Source organism: Vulpes vulpes, chromosome 12 (assembly GCF_048418805.1).
Source record: "Vulpes vulpes isolate BD-2025 chromosome 12, VulVul3, whole genome shotgun sequence".
Classification (NCBI taxonomy): Eukaryota; Metazoa; Chordata; class Mammalia; order Carnivora; family Canidae; genus Vulpes; species Vulpes vulpes.
The window spans coordinates 78,666,556-78,683,193 of NC_132791.1; the positions used below are offsets into that span (position 1 = coordinate 78,666,556).

Below are 16,638 nucleotides of genomic sequence, written 5' to 3' on the forward strand. Positions count from 1 at the left end.
AACCAATTTGGAATGTACTCAGATAGGATTATATTCTGTAACAATTTTTGGATTGATTTCAAACATACCTGATATCTGGGTTTCTTTTAGATAGAAACAATAAGAATATTTTATAGTTAGGCCACTAGCCTGAAGGTACAAATCAAAACAAGATGACAAATAAAGTGTGAAAACTTATCAGTGCAGGATAGACCAAGGCATTGAGTGCTGGTGAATGAGAACCTATGATCCCAGAATTTTGCCTTCTGAAAGGGCACAAGAAGTCCCTGAGCCCCGACCCTATATTTCACGTATGGGAATTCACCTGGAGCATCTCACAGTGAGCTCATTAGTGTGCTGGCCTAGGATTGCATGTCCTGACAGCCGGTCCAGTGTTCCTTCCAAGCACATTTATTGCTAACAGGGAGTCAGGAAATAATAGAAAAGAGCATTAGACTGAGGTTCTGATATCAGCTCTGCTGTAAACTAAGGATGTGACTCAGAGCAGTTCATTTTCTCTTGTTCCTCTTCTGTGAAATAAGGAGGCCAAACTTCTCAGTGAATTTGAGAATATTCTCCAAGTGTAAGTTCTTTGAAATTGAAATTGCTAAAACTATAAGTGGGATGAAAAAGAATAAGTAAACAGAAATATTCAAGAATAAGTATAAATGGAATAGTTTAAATCCTTAGAGTTTAAACACAGATGAAATATGAAATTTCAATAAAATCAGATAACTGCTTACCTTTATTCAGTAGGTGCCAAAGATCCTGATAGATTAATATATCCTAAACTTATATTGAGTGAAATAATATAAAACTTTGTTTCCATGAACATAATTGAAGACCACTCCTAACTTGCACAGATTTTGAGGAGTTTTATATAAAAGACAAAACTCCAACATTTAATTATTTAGAGGATTTTATAAATATTTTGGTCCATGTTTTCACTTCTATGTAAAGCCTGTGTGGAAGGCTGACATTTGTGTGAGTTAATTAGAATTGGCCTTGTTCAGTGGTTTGAGCTGTAAATCACAGGTTATTGGCAAGGGTTGTGAACTTGTATCTTAGAGAATTATGCCTATGTTGTGGCTATATTTTTGTATGAATTACAAAATTGGATGTGATTCACAACAGAAGTAAGGTATCATCTTTGAAAGTGACTTCACAAGGCATGTTCGCCTTACAGATTCTAGGAAGATTCAGGGTGTGGATGTGTGTGTCTGTGTGTTGGCCTGTGGGTGGAGCAGGTGACTTGGGATTTTTTTTTTTTTTTCTTCCATGTAATGTGGCTCAGCTGGTGAAAAACATTCTAGAGTAATTGATTCAGTCCATAGTTTTGGCTGTGTATCATATTTCCTGCTTAGGTTCATTTATCTCTGTCAGTTGTTGAGGCAAAATAAGATGATGACACCTGTTTACTGAGCTACTACTGTGTATCAGCCACCGCGCTTATCACATCACATTTATTTTGTGTGACTCTTTCAACAAACCTGTAAGGTGGGAATTATTTACTTAATTTCACTTAGAGGGGAAGGGAGATCTAGCTTAGTAGGGCCATGGGGCCAGCTAAGCAGAAACTTCAAATCACCATGCAAATTTGATTTGTATTTTAGCAATCTAAATATTGTATGAATCTTATCTTATTATGTCTAATGAAAATTACTAGTGGATTACTAGTAGTTAATTACTAGTGATTATACACTTAATTTTCATTTCCCACTTCCTTGACAGTCACAATGACAAATTACATTTTCCTTTTATTTTATTTTTTAATTCAATTTTTAAAAATATTTTTATTTATTTATGAGGGAGAGCAAGCAAGCAGGAACAGGGGAGGGAGAGGCAGACTCTCTGCTGAGCAGGGAGCCAGATGCAGGACTTGATCCGATCCCAGGACCCTGAGATCATGACCTGAGCCCAAGGCAGATGCTTAACCCACTGAGCTGCCTAGGCATCCCTTATTTTAATTTTTAAAAAAGATTTATTTATCTGAGAGAGAGAGAGAGGAGGGGCAGAGGGAGAGGGGGAGAGAATCTTAGGCAGACTCCACTCTGAGCAGGAAGCCCGAGGCAGGACTCAATTCCAGGACTCTGAGATCATGACCTGAGCTGAAACCAAGAGTTGAATGCCCAACTGACTGCACCACCCAGGTGCCCTCATTTTCCTTTTAAAATATTTTGAATAAGTTCTGTTTTCAGTTCCAGTTGAATTTAATTGATTTATATATCTCTCTCAGGACACAGAGCTCTCGAGTTTCTCCACCTTCAGGATGGGAGTGTTAACTACAAGAAGGTATAAAGTTTAATTTTTCTCTTATTCCTTGTGTATTAACTCTCTTCTGTAGTTGCCAAAATAAAGGTTCTAACAGATATTTAGGCAATAATTTTAAGAGTCATTTTTGTCTTCATAAAACATTAATATTTGGGGTTATAAAAGTATATGTTCCCTCTTCAACATTATATATATATATATATATATAATACATATACATATTATATGTTTTATAATATATATTGTATGTTATAATATACATACATTATGTAATATATATGCTATGTTTTATATATAAAATATACTACTTGAACTACTTGAATATATATAAAAATATTTGAATATATACAAAATATTATAGATATGATGTACTTGAACTACTTAAACATATATGTATGTTATATCTAAAATACTTGAACAAATATATCCTCCACCCCTACCTTCCCTTTGGAAACCACCAGTTTCTTCTCTGTATTTAGGAATCTATTGTTCATTTATTTCTAAGATTCCACATATAAGTGAAATCCTGTGCTATTTGTCTTTCTCTGACTTGACTCATTTATCATAATACTTCTAGGTCCATCCGCTTGTCACAAATGGCAAGATTTTATTCTTTTTTATGCCTGAGTAATATTCCTCTGTGTGTATAATCACATCTCCTTTATTCATTCCTCACCTATGGACACCAGGGCTGCTTCTATAGTTTGGCTGTTGTAAATAATGCTGCAGTAAACATAGGGTGCATAGATCTTTTTTAATTAGTGTTTTTGCTTTCTTGGATAAATACCCAGCAGTGGAATTACTGGATCATATGGTATTTCTATTTATAATTTTTGAAGAGCCTCCATACTGTTTTCCACAGTAGCTGTACCAATTTACATTCCCACCCATGAGGCAAGAGCGTTCTTTTTCTGTACATCCTCACCAATACTTATATCTTGTGTTTTTGATACTAGCTATTTGACAGGTGTAAGGTGATAATCTCATTGTGGTTTTGATTTGCATTTCCCCAATGATTAGCGATGTTGAGCGTTTTTTCATATGTGTACTAGTCATCTATTTTCTTTGGGGAAAATGTCTATTCAAGTCGTCTGCCTATTTCTTAAGGGAATTATTCGGGGTTATTTATTTATTTGTGTGTGTGTGTGTGTGTGTGTGTTCGGTTGTGGAAGTTCTTTATATAGTTTGGATATATTAAACTTTTATTTGGGTGTATCATTTGAAAATATCTTATTCCATTCAGTAAGTCACTGTTGTTTTGTTGAGTTCTTTTGTTTCTTGTCTTTTTTTCCTGTGCAAAATTTTTTTATTTTGGTGCAGTCCCAGTAGTTTATTTTTCTTTTTTTCCTTTGCCTCAGGAGACCTGTCTGTAAATATGTTGTGAAGGCCAATGTCCAAGAGATGACTACCTATGTTTTCTTCTAGAATTTTTATGGTTTCTGGTCTCACATTTAGGTCTTTATTTTTGTGTATGGTGTAAGAAAGTGGCCCGGTTTCATTCTTCCACATGTTGCTGTCCAGTTTTCCCAACATAATTTGTTGAAGACACTTGTTTTTCTCATTGTATGTTATGACTCTTTTGTCATACATTACTTGACCATATAAATAAGGTACCATACATTTTAATTACTATAGCTTCATTGTATTTCTTGAAATCTGGGATAGTGATACCTCCAGTTCTTCTTTCTCAAGATTTCTTTGGCTATTTGGGGTCTTTCGTAGTTCTTTTTTTTTTTTAATTTTTTTTTATTTATTTATGATAGTCACAGAGAGAGAGAGAGAGAGAGAGAGGCAGACACACAGGCAGAGGGAGAAGCAGGCTCCATGCACCGGAAGCCCGACGTGGGATTCGATCCCGGGTCTCCAGGATCGTGCCCTGGGCCAAAGGCAGGCGCCAAACCGCTGCGCCACCCAGGGATCCCGTCTTTTGTAGTTCTATATAAACTTTAGGATTGTTTAGTCATGTGAAAAATGCCATTGGCATTTTTAAAAAAGATTTTATTTATTCATGAGAGACACAGAGAGAGGAAGAGACATAGAAGGAGAAGCAGGCTTCTCGCAGGGAGCCTGATGCAGGACTCGATCCATGGACCCAGATCACACCCTGAGCCAAAGGCAGATGCTCAACAGCTGAGCCACCAGGCATCCCGCCATTGGTATTTTGATAGGGACTGCATTTAATCTGTAGATTGCTTTGGGTAATATGGCCATTTTAACAATATTAATCCTTCTGTCCATGAGCATGGAATATCTTTCCATTTGTTTGTGTCTTCAACTTCTTTCATCACTGTCTTATAGTTTTTATAGTATAGGTCTTTCACTTCCTTGGTTAAATTTATTCCTAGATATTTTATTCTTTTTTGGTGTAATTATAAATGAGATTGTTTTCTTAATTTTTCTTTTTGCTACTTAATTATTAGCATATAGAAACACCACAGATTTCTGCATATTAATTTTGTATCCTGCAACTTTACTGAATTCCTTTATCCTGATAGTTTGTGTGTGTGTGTGTGTGTGTGTGTGTTTGTTGTTTGTTTGTTTGTTTTTTAGTAGTCTTTGGGGTTTTCTATGTATACTATCATGTCATCTACAGATAGTGACAGGTTTACTTCTTGTCATTTTGGATGCTTTTATTTCTTGTCTGATCGCTGCAGCTAGGACTTCCAGTTCTCTGTTGAATAAAAGTGGTGAGAGGGATCCCTGGGTGGCGCAGCGGTTTGGCGCCTGCCTTTGGCCCAGGGCGCGATCCTGGAGACCCGGGATCGAATCCCACATCAGGCTCCTAGCGCATGGAGCCTGCTTCTCCCTCTGCCTGTGTCTCTGCCTCTCTCTTTCTCTCTGTATGACTATCATAAATAAATAAAATTAAAAAAAAAAATTTAAAAAAAAAAAAAGTGGTGAGAATGGACATTCTTGTCTTATTCCTGATGTTAGGGGAAAAGCCCTCAGTTTTTCCCCATTGAGTATGATGTTGGCTGTGTTTTTTTTTTTTTTTTCAAAGAAGGCCTTTATCATGTTGACATATGCTCCTCAAAATTCACTTTGTTGAGTTTTTATCATAAATGTTATATTTTGTCAAATCCTTTTTCTGGATCTCTCGAGATGATGATATGGTTTTTATCCTTCTTATTAATGTAATATATCACATTGATTTGAGAGTATTGAACCACTCTTGCATCCCAGGAATAAATCCCACTTGATCATGGTGAATGGTCCTTTTAACTTACTGTTGGATTTGGTTTGGTAATGCATTAAGGATTTTGCATCTGTGTTCATCAGGGATATTGGCCTCTAGTTCTCTTTTTCAGTGGTGTTTTTTTCTGGCTTTGGAATCTGGGTAAATCTGGCCTTGTAGAATGGATTTGGAAGTTTTCCTTCCTCTTCTATTTTTTGAAATAGTTTGATAATAGGTACTAACTCTTCTTTAAATGTTTGGTAGTGTTCACCAGTGATGCCTTCTAGTCCTGGACTTTTGTTTGGGGGTTTTTTGATTACAGGTTCAATTTTATTACTAATAACAAATTTTCTATTTCTTATTCATTCAGTTTTGGCAGGTTGTGTGTTTCTTCTAAGTTCTCCAATTTGTTATATAATTTTTCAGATTATCCTTTCATAATTCTTTGTATTGTGCTGTTGGTTGTTATTTCTTCTTCATTTCTGATTTTACTTGAGTACTTGCTCTTTCTTGATGAGTCTGCCTAAAGGTTTTCTTTTTATCTTTTCAAAGAACTAGCTCTTTATTTCATTGATCTGTTTTTCCCCCATTTATTTCCACTCGAATCTTTTTTTATCTCCTTCCTTATACTAACTTGGGGCTTTGTTTTCTTTCTAGCTCGTTTAGGTGTAAGAGTTGATTGCTGGAGATTTCTCTTGTTTCTTGTAGTAGCCTGTATTGTTATAAACTTCCCTCCTAGAACAGTTTTTGCTGTGTCCCAAAGATATTTTCTTTCTTAAGTAGGCTCCTTGCCCAACATGAGGCTTAACCTCATGGCCCTGAGATCTAAGCATCACATGGTCTACCAACCAAGCCAGCCAGGCACCCCCACAAAGATTTTCGTTGATTATGTTTCCATTTTTGTTTGTCTCCATATATTTTTAAATTTCCCCTTTGATGTCTTCATTGACCTATCCATTGTTTGCTAGCATGTTTAGTGTTCTTGTGGTTTTTTTCCCCTAGGTTTTTTCTTATAATTGATTTCTAGTTTCCTACTGTCATGACTGGACTCATTGTATTATATATATTTACTTTCTATAAAAATAAACAGAATGTGGTATTTTAACCATGAAATCATAGTAATGGTAGTTATTTGCCTGGTTGCTGTCCTGTCTGCCCTGCTTCCTCCTGCCTGCCCACAGAAAAAATTTCTTCTTTTCTGGTTAGGGAACTAATAGATGCTCATCATAAAAAAAAAAAAACAAAAAAAACAAACAAAACAAAACAACGAGACAACGATTGTTAACACCTGGCTTTATATCATTTTAGACATTATCTTATTAGCATTTTCTACCTCCCCCAAATTACACTCTACATACTATGCAACTTGCTATTTTTAAAAAAGATTTTATTTATTTCTTCATGAGAGACACACAGAGAGAGGCAGAGACATAGGCAGAAGGGGAAGCAGGCTCCCTGTGGGGAGCCCAGTGTGGGGCTCACACTACGTCCCAGGGCCCCTGGATCACAACCTGAGCCGAAGGCAGATGCTCAACCACTGAGCCACCCAGGTGCCCTGCAACTTACTGTTTTTCATTTAATATATTGGTGATGTCTTTCCATGTCAAGGGAGATTTTCAGAATTGTTTAGGACAATTACATATTTTTCTATTATCCATGACATACAGTAATTTATTCAACCAATTCTATATTTTAACTTTTTACTTGGAAGTAATTAAAAACCAATAGAAAAGCTGGATAATTAGGCAATCCCTATATGCTCTTTACCATATTCCTGTATATCCTCAATTGTTGACATATTTGCCCTTTTATCTTCTCTGTTGGTAACCAACTCTGTTGGAGTTAGAACTGAAGAAGGACAAAGGGTCTTTGTTCGGGGTCTCAGAATTGCAATTCAGGGGAGCACAGATTCTGAAGTAACCAGAACAGTGTCTTACTCTTGTAGGGAAAGCAAGGGGGTTTTATGAGAAAGAAGGAAGAGGTAATTATAGGATTTACATAAAGCAAAGAAGGAAAAAACTCTAAGTTGGTGCTGACTAGTCAAATCACATGTGACAACTATCTTATTGATTACTGGTGCTGTCAAACAAAGTCCCTGCTATGTATTTATTGACTTTGCTGGCCTCATCTGATTGGAACACCAGTTGCTCTGTTGAAATGTGATGAGCAACTGCTTGTCACACAGTTGTTGCCTCTGGCCCAGTTCAGGAGTTCAGTAGTTGGAAAGGAACATGGCGTCTCTCATGTCCAGAGATTTTATACAATTCCACATTATTTATAGATGCTGATTTCTTTTTCCCTGACCCATTCTAGAGTGAATTACTGGCTTGATGCCCATTATCCTTTAGCATATCATGGTGTATTTCCTAAAAACAAGGACAGTCCTCTAGAGCCACAGCACAATAATCACAGCCAGAAAATCAACACTGAGTAACACTTTCACCCAATCATCAGGCTTCATTTAAATCTTCCCAGTTGTCTCAATCATCTTCTTTATGGTTCCGGAACCAATCCAGGATCATGTGACCTAGAACAGTTTCTCAGGTCTACCTCGTCTTGAATGACCTTGATATTTTGGAAAGGGCACAGTCCAATAACTCTAGAATGTACCTTAGTTTGGTTTTGTCTGCTAGTTTCTCATGAGAGATCCCCTTGCAGTTTATCTTCTTTTTTTTTTTTTTTAAGATTTTTAAAATTTACTTGAAAAACAGAGCAAGTGACAGAGCATAAACAGGGGGAGTGGCAGGCAGAGGCAGAGGTGAAGCAGACTCCGCATCTGAGCAGGGAGCCCAATGCAGGACACAATCCCAGGACCCCAGGGTCCTAACCTGAGCCAAAGGCAGATGCTTAATTGACTGAACCACCAAGGTGCCTCTTGCAGGTTATCTTTTGACAGAAATATCCTAGAATATGGAAACAATGCTATATTCTCATGCAATCACACCAGAAGGCTCACAATGTCAAGCGTACTATTTCTGGTGATGTTACCTTTCATTTCAGTGATTATATTTTTCATTTCTAAGATTTCCATTGGGTGGTTCTCTATATATTCCCTTCCTGCAACTATTTTGGTGAGGAGGTTGTTTCAAGTATGTAATTAAAGCATTTTTCTGATAGGTGCTTTATTTTTTTTAAAAGATTTTATTTATTTATTCATGAGAGGCACAGAGAGAGGCAGAGACATAGGCAGAGGGAGAAGCAGGCTCCATGTGGGGAGCCCAGTGTGGGACTCGATCCTGGGACTCCAGGATCATGTCCTGAGCCGAAGGCAGACACTTAACCACTGAGCCACCCAGGCATCCCTGATGGGTGCTTTAAAATATTTGACAGATAATTCTAAGATTTCTACCATTTCAGGGTTGGCCTCTATTGGTTATCTCTTTTTATTCCTTTTAAGAGTCTTGGTTCTTGTTGTGATGAGTGATCTTGGATTGAAAATTGAACATTTTAGGTATTAGGTTCTGAGACTTTGGATCTTACTGAAACCTTTTGTTTTAGCTGACCTCTCCTGACACTACTTTAGGAGGGAAATGAGATGGAGGGACACCCACCTCCTAACTCTCCTAATGGCCAACTTGGGTAGAAGTCAAGGATCTCCCTGAGCCTCCACTGATGCCTCTCTGGCTGGGGAGGTGGGGGGTAAAAGCACCTAATTCTTGCTTCTCACTGTGGCCTCTACAGATGCTGGGGGATAGGGTGTCTCCTTGTGGCGTTCTGATCCCATCTAGTAAGGATGGGGAGCGGTGCCATGTTACTGCCAGTTGGGACTGGATGTCCAGGCTCTCCCATGTTTTCCACTGACACTGAGGAGCAGGGATAGGAGACAGGATGGCCAAGATGAAAGTCCCGGTGAGGATGGGCCACAGTTTTTTCTGTGATGCGTGGCCGGAGTAGAAAGGCTATCGTCTAAACATTTTCTGTCTTGCTAGGCCACCCATTTCCTGGTCTTACGGTTAGAGAAAGCAGGCTTTTGTTGTGGCTTTTGTTTGTGTGTTTGGTCTATGCCCATTAGTTTCTAGGCAGCAGTCTCTTCTGGTATTCAGTGTGGGAACTATGAAGCAAAGAGAAAATGCAGAGAACTCACCAGTGTTGTCTTCAGGGCTTGAGTTCCCCAGCCAATGCTTACCTCCACCTTTCAGAGGCTTTTTTATGCTCACATTGTATACAACGTCCAGGGCTGTTGGTTGTGCTTAGCAAGAGGAATAAATACATTTATTCCATCTTCCTGGAAGCAGAAGTCCTAGTGATATTAATTTTTATCACTTGGTTGAGATGGCATCTTCACATTTTCACACTGGAAAGTTAATAAGTATTTTCTACTTTTTAATCAGCAAGTAAATATTTTGTGGGGAAATTGAGGTAATGTAAATATCCTGTTTCTCATCAAGGTTTTACCCACTGGTTTTAGCAGCTAATGATAATTCTTGCCTGAAAAAATTGTTGATGGTTGCCAATTTGTTTACCTGATTCTATCACTCTTTCGATATTTTTTGGCATTTTACTGTAAAATAGAGCCTTTCCTTCTTCCCCATTCATCTATTTACTTCTATCCATATACCATTCATGGATTTCTACTTACATTATCATTTATCTTGATGCTTACCTTGTTCCAGATTCTGTTTCAAGCTGACTTTTGTGTCTGTTTTATCCACCTCGTTATTTAAAAGCATGAATTCACCCAAGAATATCTCTGATTAAGATCCATCACCACAGGATTTGTTGTAGTATTTTCTGTGTCCATATCTGCGATACATTTCTCCAACAGTGAGAAGCCTGGCCATCATTCCCAATATGTATTCTTCATGCTCAGTCTCCTGGTTTGTGACCAGTTTCCCAACCACATTTGGCAAACCCTTCAGCCCTGGCACTGCTAGCTGAGTCCGTTTGGCCCAGAAACAAAGGAAAAAAAACAAAACTAAACAGGAAAGCCCTCTTTGGCCCATGGAGGATTAATATCCTCAGTTGCTTGTGTATTTCATTGAAATTTCTTGATTAGTATCTTTAAATTTGGAAACAGAATCACTTTTAGGGCCTGTTTTTAATTTTTTAAGTTTTGCTAATTTGGTAGGTGGAAAATGGTTTTCTGTTTTAGGCTTAATTGGCATTTTAATTCATTAACAAGACTAAACATACTTATAAGTGTCTATCAACGATTTCTATTATGTCTACAATGAATCATGTATTTTGCCCATTTCTTCATCAGGATGTTTCTCTTGATGCGGAAGAATGACCGCTTAAAGATAGGAGCCTGTCATGTGTCAGATGATTCTCAAGGTTATTTTTCTCTTCAGTTTGCTTCTTGGTTTTTTTTTTTTTTTCTTACCATGCAGAATGCTTCCATTTTTGTGTTAAGTGCATCATTCTGTTCTTTAATGGCTTATGCCTGTATGCTTTGCTTAGAAAAATCATTCTCACCCTGAGATGATGCAGTTATTACCTTCAGTTTTGTCTTAATTTTGTAGTTTCATGTTTTGCCTTTAACTCTTTAATTCATCTTGCATTCACTTTGGCATAGAGTGCTTTCGGGATCTGGGAAGCTCTTGTCGGTCACGCTAATTTCAAGTCTGTGTCCAGCAGGCCACGCTAGGATCTCCCCCTGCGAGAATGGGACCCTCCCCACCCCAGGGTTGTGCCAACACCACTGGTTGGTTACTGCACCCTTCATTCATCTACATTGTAGATTATGTAGGCTTGAGTCTCTTTCTTTGCTCTTTATTCTGTTTCACTGATCTCTTTTGATTCCAATATCTTACTGTTTTTATTGTTGTAGCTTAAAAATACATTTTTGTATCTGAAGGATGCATCTTCCCCCTATACTTTTAATCCTCCCAGCAGTCTCCTATTTTGCTGACACATTTGCTTTTCAAAATTTACTTCAGAATTATTTTTTAATGTTAAATGACAGTATCTACCTCAGCTAGAGATGCAGATGCAATAAGTCTTAATCCCATAAAGTGACCAGGACAGTGGTTGGCAAGGTAAATATTCAATAAAGTTAATTATTATTTTTAAGTGACAAAAGTCCAACTTCAGCTATCTTTATTTATTTATTTATTTAATATTTATTTATTTATGTATTTATGTATTTATTTTTGATAGACATAGAGAGAGAGAGAGAGAGGGGGAGGCAGAGACACAGGAGGAGGGAGAAGCAGGCTCCATGCCAGGAGCCCGACACAGGACTCGATCCCGGGACTCCAGGATCATGCCCTGGGCCAAAGGCAGGTGCCAAATCGCTGAGCCACCCAAGGATCCCCACTTGAGCTATCTTTAGACAAAAAGGAGACTTTATTGGCTCATGTAAGTGAGCACAGGGGCAGAGAGAGTCTAGGTGGTGTTTTTTCTCCATGGGAAGGACACAGGCCATCCAGAACTCAGCCTTCAAGCTGAAAATCCCCAAAGGGAAGAGGGTGTCTTCCAGATAGCTCTGGATGAGGAGTCTCAGGGAAGGTTCTAACTGAGCTAGCTTTGATCAAACGTGCATCTTGGAGCCAAACAAGGTGGTGGCAATGAGGATTGTAAGTCCTTACAGATAAATTAGTTTGGGGGTTCCTGGCTGGCTCAATTGGAAGAATGTACAGTTCTTCATCTCAGGGCTGTAGGTTTGAGCCCCACGTGGAGAGGGCAGATATTACTTTAAGTGAATGAATGAATGAATGAATACATACATACATACATACATACACACATACATACACACATACATACATACTTATAAAGAAAGTTTAGGTCAAGGTTGTGTGCGTGGCTCAGTTGGTTAGGCATCTGCCTTTGGCTCAAGTCATGATCTCCATGATCCCCAGGTAGAGTTCCCTGCTCAATGAGGACTCTGCTTCTCCCTCTCTCCCCCTGCAACCCCCCTCCACTCATGCCCTTCCTCTCAAATAAATAAATAAACAAATCTTTAAGAAAAAAAAGTTTATGTTGCTCAACTTGTACTTTGCCTGTTGTGGCAATCATAGTTCACCTCTAGATCATGGAAACCTCTCTGGCTAGCTTAGGCTGAGTTCTCCCCCAGAATTGGGGACATCGGTGCTGACGAACTGTGAACACTGGAAGAACAGTCTCTGGGCTAAGCTCCAGGAAGGCTTTGCAGGACGACACACAGAACTGGCCTGCCAGGGCCATCTCTGCCTAATCAAACAGCCACCTAGCTAATCAGCCACTTAGCTAAACAGGCCAAGCTAATCACCAGCTGCTAGCTCCAGAGCCAGCTGCCTCCTACACAGTCTGGAAAGGAAGAAGCCAGCACCTTGATTCTTGGCTCCAGGACCTTGTCACCTCAGCCAGGCTCCTTACTAGGAAAATGGGTGCTCTGTACTCTGTGAAGACTTGGGGGTCAGGATGGAATGGAGTAAGCCAGTCAACTGAGGAAGAACATTAAAATGTTATTTGTTTTCTTAAGATTTTATTTATGTGAGTGTGCAAGCATGACATTGGGGATAGGAGCAGAGGGAAAGAAAGGGAGAAGCAGACTCCCCACTGAGAAAATGAGCCCCATGTGATGCAGGGCTCGATCCCAGGACACCGAAATAATGACCTATACCAAAGGCAGACACTTAACTAACTGAGCCACCCAGGTGTGCCGAAATATAATGTTCTTTTGCCATCTTCTTTACATAATTTTAAAAGGGAAAGTATTTTTTTAACCCCCCAAAAGCGCAAAAGATATAATCTGACTCTAAAGTACAGGTAGGAACTATAAACTTATATAAATATAGATACAGATATAGATCTCAGTTTTTATATATCTAAGGTTCACCCTTGAACACCAGGTTTAGGGGGCACTGATCCCAGGCAGTCAAAAATCCAAATCTAATGCTGGATTCCCCTCAAACTTACCTACAAATAGCCTACTGTTGACTGGAAGCCCTACTGATAAGTCAATTAACACTTATTTTGAATGTTGTATGTGTTATATCCTGTATTCTTCTAATAAAGCAAACTAAAGAAAGTGTTAGTGAGAAAGTGCATAAGGAAAATATATTTCTAGCACTCTACTATATTTAGTGAAAAAAAGCTGCGTGAAAGTGGACCCGCGTAGTTCATATCTGTGTGTATGTGTATGTGTGAATGTTATATGTGCATGTCTGTATTTCTCTCGCTTCTCTGATTTCTCACTGGATCGTTGAAAATCCTACCACAAACCAGTCAGTGAACTAGCCTTGGGGAAATCCTGTTCTACTGGTGCCCAGAGAAACGAAAGGGGGTGAAATTAAATAAGTGAACTGGGCTACTACTTGATCAGCCCGTGTTTGCCAGGACAGAACCTGAGGTTCCCTGTTGTAGGGTGTTGTCTTGGGTTATGTCTGAGTTTTTATTATTTAACTTACTTATGCCTTCCTTCCATCGCCTCTCCTGCGGTGGGTGGGCTTGTTTCGGGCTGTGCCTTCTTGCCCCTTATCTCTGTATTTCCCTGCTCCCCAGCTGTTGCTTGAACACCAGGATGCCTACCAGGCCGGAGCCGTGTTCCCTGATGCATTCTACCCCAGCATCTGCGAGAGAGGTAAGAGCAAGCCTTACAGACCAAACGGTGTCGCCTTCGGTTGGTTAACAGGAGCCGCCAGAACATAAGAAATCTAACACATTATATTTTCCACTGTCGTTGGTTACTGACTTAGTTCACATGACTGCGTTTTTCATTTTACCGAACCTTACCTACTTAGGCACAGAAGTTGTGACTGTTTTCCTGATCCTCTATGTCTTTACTTGCTTTACCGCTTTGTGGAAGGAGGGAAAAGATTTGAAAGAGATTGAAGGGTCTGGGTTCTTGTTCCCGCTGTGCTGTTAGCATGTGGCCTTCAAAAAGACCTTGCCCTGCTGAGTCAGTTTCCACACCTATAATGTAATAATAATGCCTGCCTTACCGCTTTACTGGATTTTTGTTGGCATTAATTCAGGTTATTTTGTCAAATGTTCTGCAGATCTAAGGTAGTGTTATCAGTAACCTGTGCTGATGGGGTGTATCGGTCAGGGCCCTTGCAAGCATGGATGGTGCACAGCAACAAGGGTAATTTGAGGGCTGTTTTATAAGGCAAACATTTATAAAGATATGGCCAAGGTGTGAGAAAACTGCAGGGAAGAGTGCAGGGAGGAAGGAGTTACTGGAACTACATGGGGAGGCACCTTGAGGGGTGCTAGACCTTCAGTCAAGGACACAGCCAGCCCCCCCATGACCCCAAAGCAGGGGATCTAGGAGAACGAGTACCCCCATTTCTCTCTCTCTCTCCCTTTTCTCTGGTCTCCTCTACGTTCTCCCCATTGGCCAAACCCAACCCAACCAGTGCAGACTGCTACACGAGCAAATTCAATTAGCATTATAAAATATATATTGATTATGAGGAATTTAATGCAGATTTCTTAGATTTTCATGAGTTTTCCCAAATTTTCTCTTGATCCTAACATATCTACTTGCACAGCACCTGTCTTTTTTGATTGGGGGGCTCACTTTTTACTGTACTTTTACTGCATCTTAGAAAAACAAATGTTCTTACTCATTTACCAAAGAAGCAGCTTCGTATTTATACTCTTGTTGCATCAGTTTACCTAATACTGAATCAAATCTGTAACTACGAGAACAAGGATAACTGGCCTACCCAGGATTAGAAGCAGTCCCACTGACCCTCTATAAGCCACAGCTTGGCTGTGGGGATAGTGGCCTGCTGGCCATCACCATCCTGCAGGCCCTGCTTGGGCTAACTTTAGTTTCCGTTTAGTAGGATTACAGGGGGGGACAAAAGCTTCGCATTAATCTGGCAATTTGGTTAAGGGGAGGTTTGTCCAAAGAGTTGCTGCTATACTTAATTTTGGATTTTTACTGAATTCTGTACAATACGAATTGTAAGTTTTATCTCTTGGAAAACTTAAAGCAAATCAAATTTCTTAGTTACAATGTCTTTGAAAGTCATTTGCAGAAAAACCAATGATTTAAAACTGGTTAGAATGTTTTTAATGACAGCAAAACGATTTGAACTGAGGGATCTGAACTCTGGAGTTTTGGTTTCAGTTGCCTCTTGTGGCATTTGACACCCCAGGACAAATGTGTGGCATTGGGAGGCTTAGAATAGATGCCAGGTCCTGTCCTTCCTACCCCTGCTGTGGGAATAAAGAGCTAGATGGGCACCCATTGACCCTCTCAGCTGATGCTTAGGGTCTGTGCCATTTTAAAACAATTGTTGTAAATTAAAATGCTTGATAGCCTTTGGAGTATCTGCTTTTGTCTTTTGTGCTGTTAGGAAGGTGGACTGTGATGCACCAAGATGACATACATCCCCACACCTGTACCCCCACCCACCACCACCCCCTGCACCCCCTCACTCCACATCCCCCCAAACCTCCATCACACCCACACCCCTACCCCTTTTATCCTTCCCTTTAGCACAGAAATTGAAAATACTTCAGCCTCCATGGCAGCCCATGATTCCAGATGCTCTGAGCCAGTTCCAGCTCCTTTCTCTCTCTCTCCCAGCTGGCTCTTCTGTTCTAGAGGATTCCTCTGAACATCAATAGAAGAAATGAAGAGGCTCAAAGGGAAGGGGGGGGAGGATTGTGGGAGGTAGCCATGGGGGCAGATCTGATTGGGAATCTCCAGCTTTTTAAGAAAGATGCCTGAGACCTGCTTTTGTTTCACCAGGGCAATTCCACGACGTGTCTGAGAGCACTCACTGGACCCCCTTTCTGAATGCAAGTGTTCATTACATCCGAGAGAACTATCCCTTGCCCTGGGAGAAGGTAGGCACAGCCCTCCAGCAAGTTCCTTGCTTGCATCTGCATTTATTGCATGTGTACCCCATCCCCACCCCAGGCTCTGGGAGGGCTGCTCACCCTTGTACCTTCAGTGCCAAACACTGGACGTGGCTAGTTCTACTTGCATACACTACTTAGAAAAATGTGGTATGTCACTTGGTTATTTTGCTCCAAGAGTAATTAATCTGAAAGCTCTTCCAAGGCACTGCAAAACTTTTCAAAAAGTCCTTTAGTGATTTTTGTAACTAGAAAATACAACAGCCCTGCCTCTGATTTTTGTTGTTGTTAAGTCTCAGTAATGGAAATCTTACTTATTAAAAATTGTAATAGGATCTTTTATAAAATAATCCAAGCACTACTGTCCCCACTGCCCTGTTCCCATGCACCTGTCCCCACTGCCTTGTTCCCATGCACCTGTCCCCACTGCCCTGTTCCCATGCACCTGTCCCCACTGCCCTGTTCCCATG

General features: G+C 39.8%; 1 protein-coding gene across 4 annotated transcripts in view; it reads left to right on the top strand.

Annotated features, from left to right (window-relative positions):
* Nucleotides 1–16,638, top strand: part of GPLD1 (glycosylphosphatidylinositol specific phospholipase D1) — a 64,321-nt gene that overhangs the window by 4,675 nt on the left and 43,008 nt on the right. For all 4 annotated transcript variants that reach the window (XM_025999303.2, XM_072729024.1, XM_025999302.2 and 1 more), the window contains 3 exons: nucleotides 2,216–2,271; nucleotides 13,853–13,931; nucleotides 16,059–16,156. In XM_025999303.2, the coding sequence (XP_025855088.2) occupies nucleotides 2,216–2,271; nucleotides 13,853–13,931; nucleotides 16,059–16,156 (233 nt within the window). The remainder of the gene's footprint in view (nucleotides 1–2,215; nucleotides 2,272–13,852; nucleotides 13,932–16,058; nucleotides 16,157–16,638) is intronic.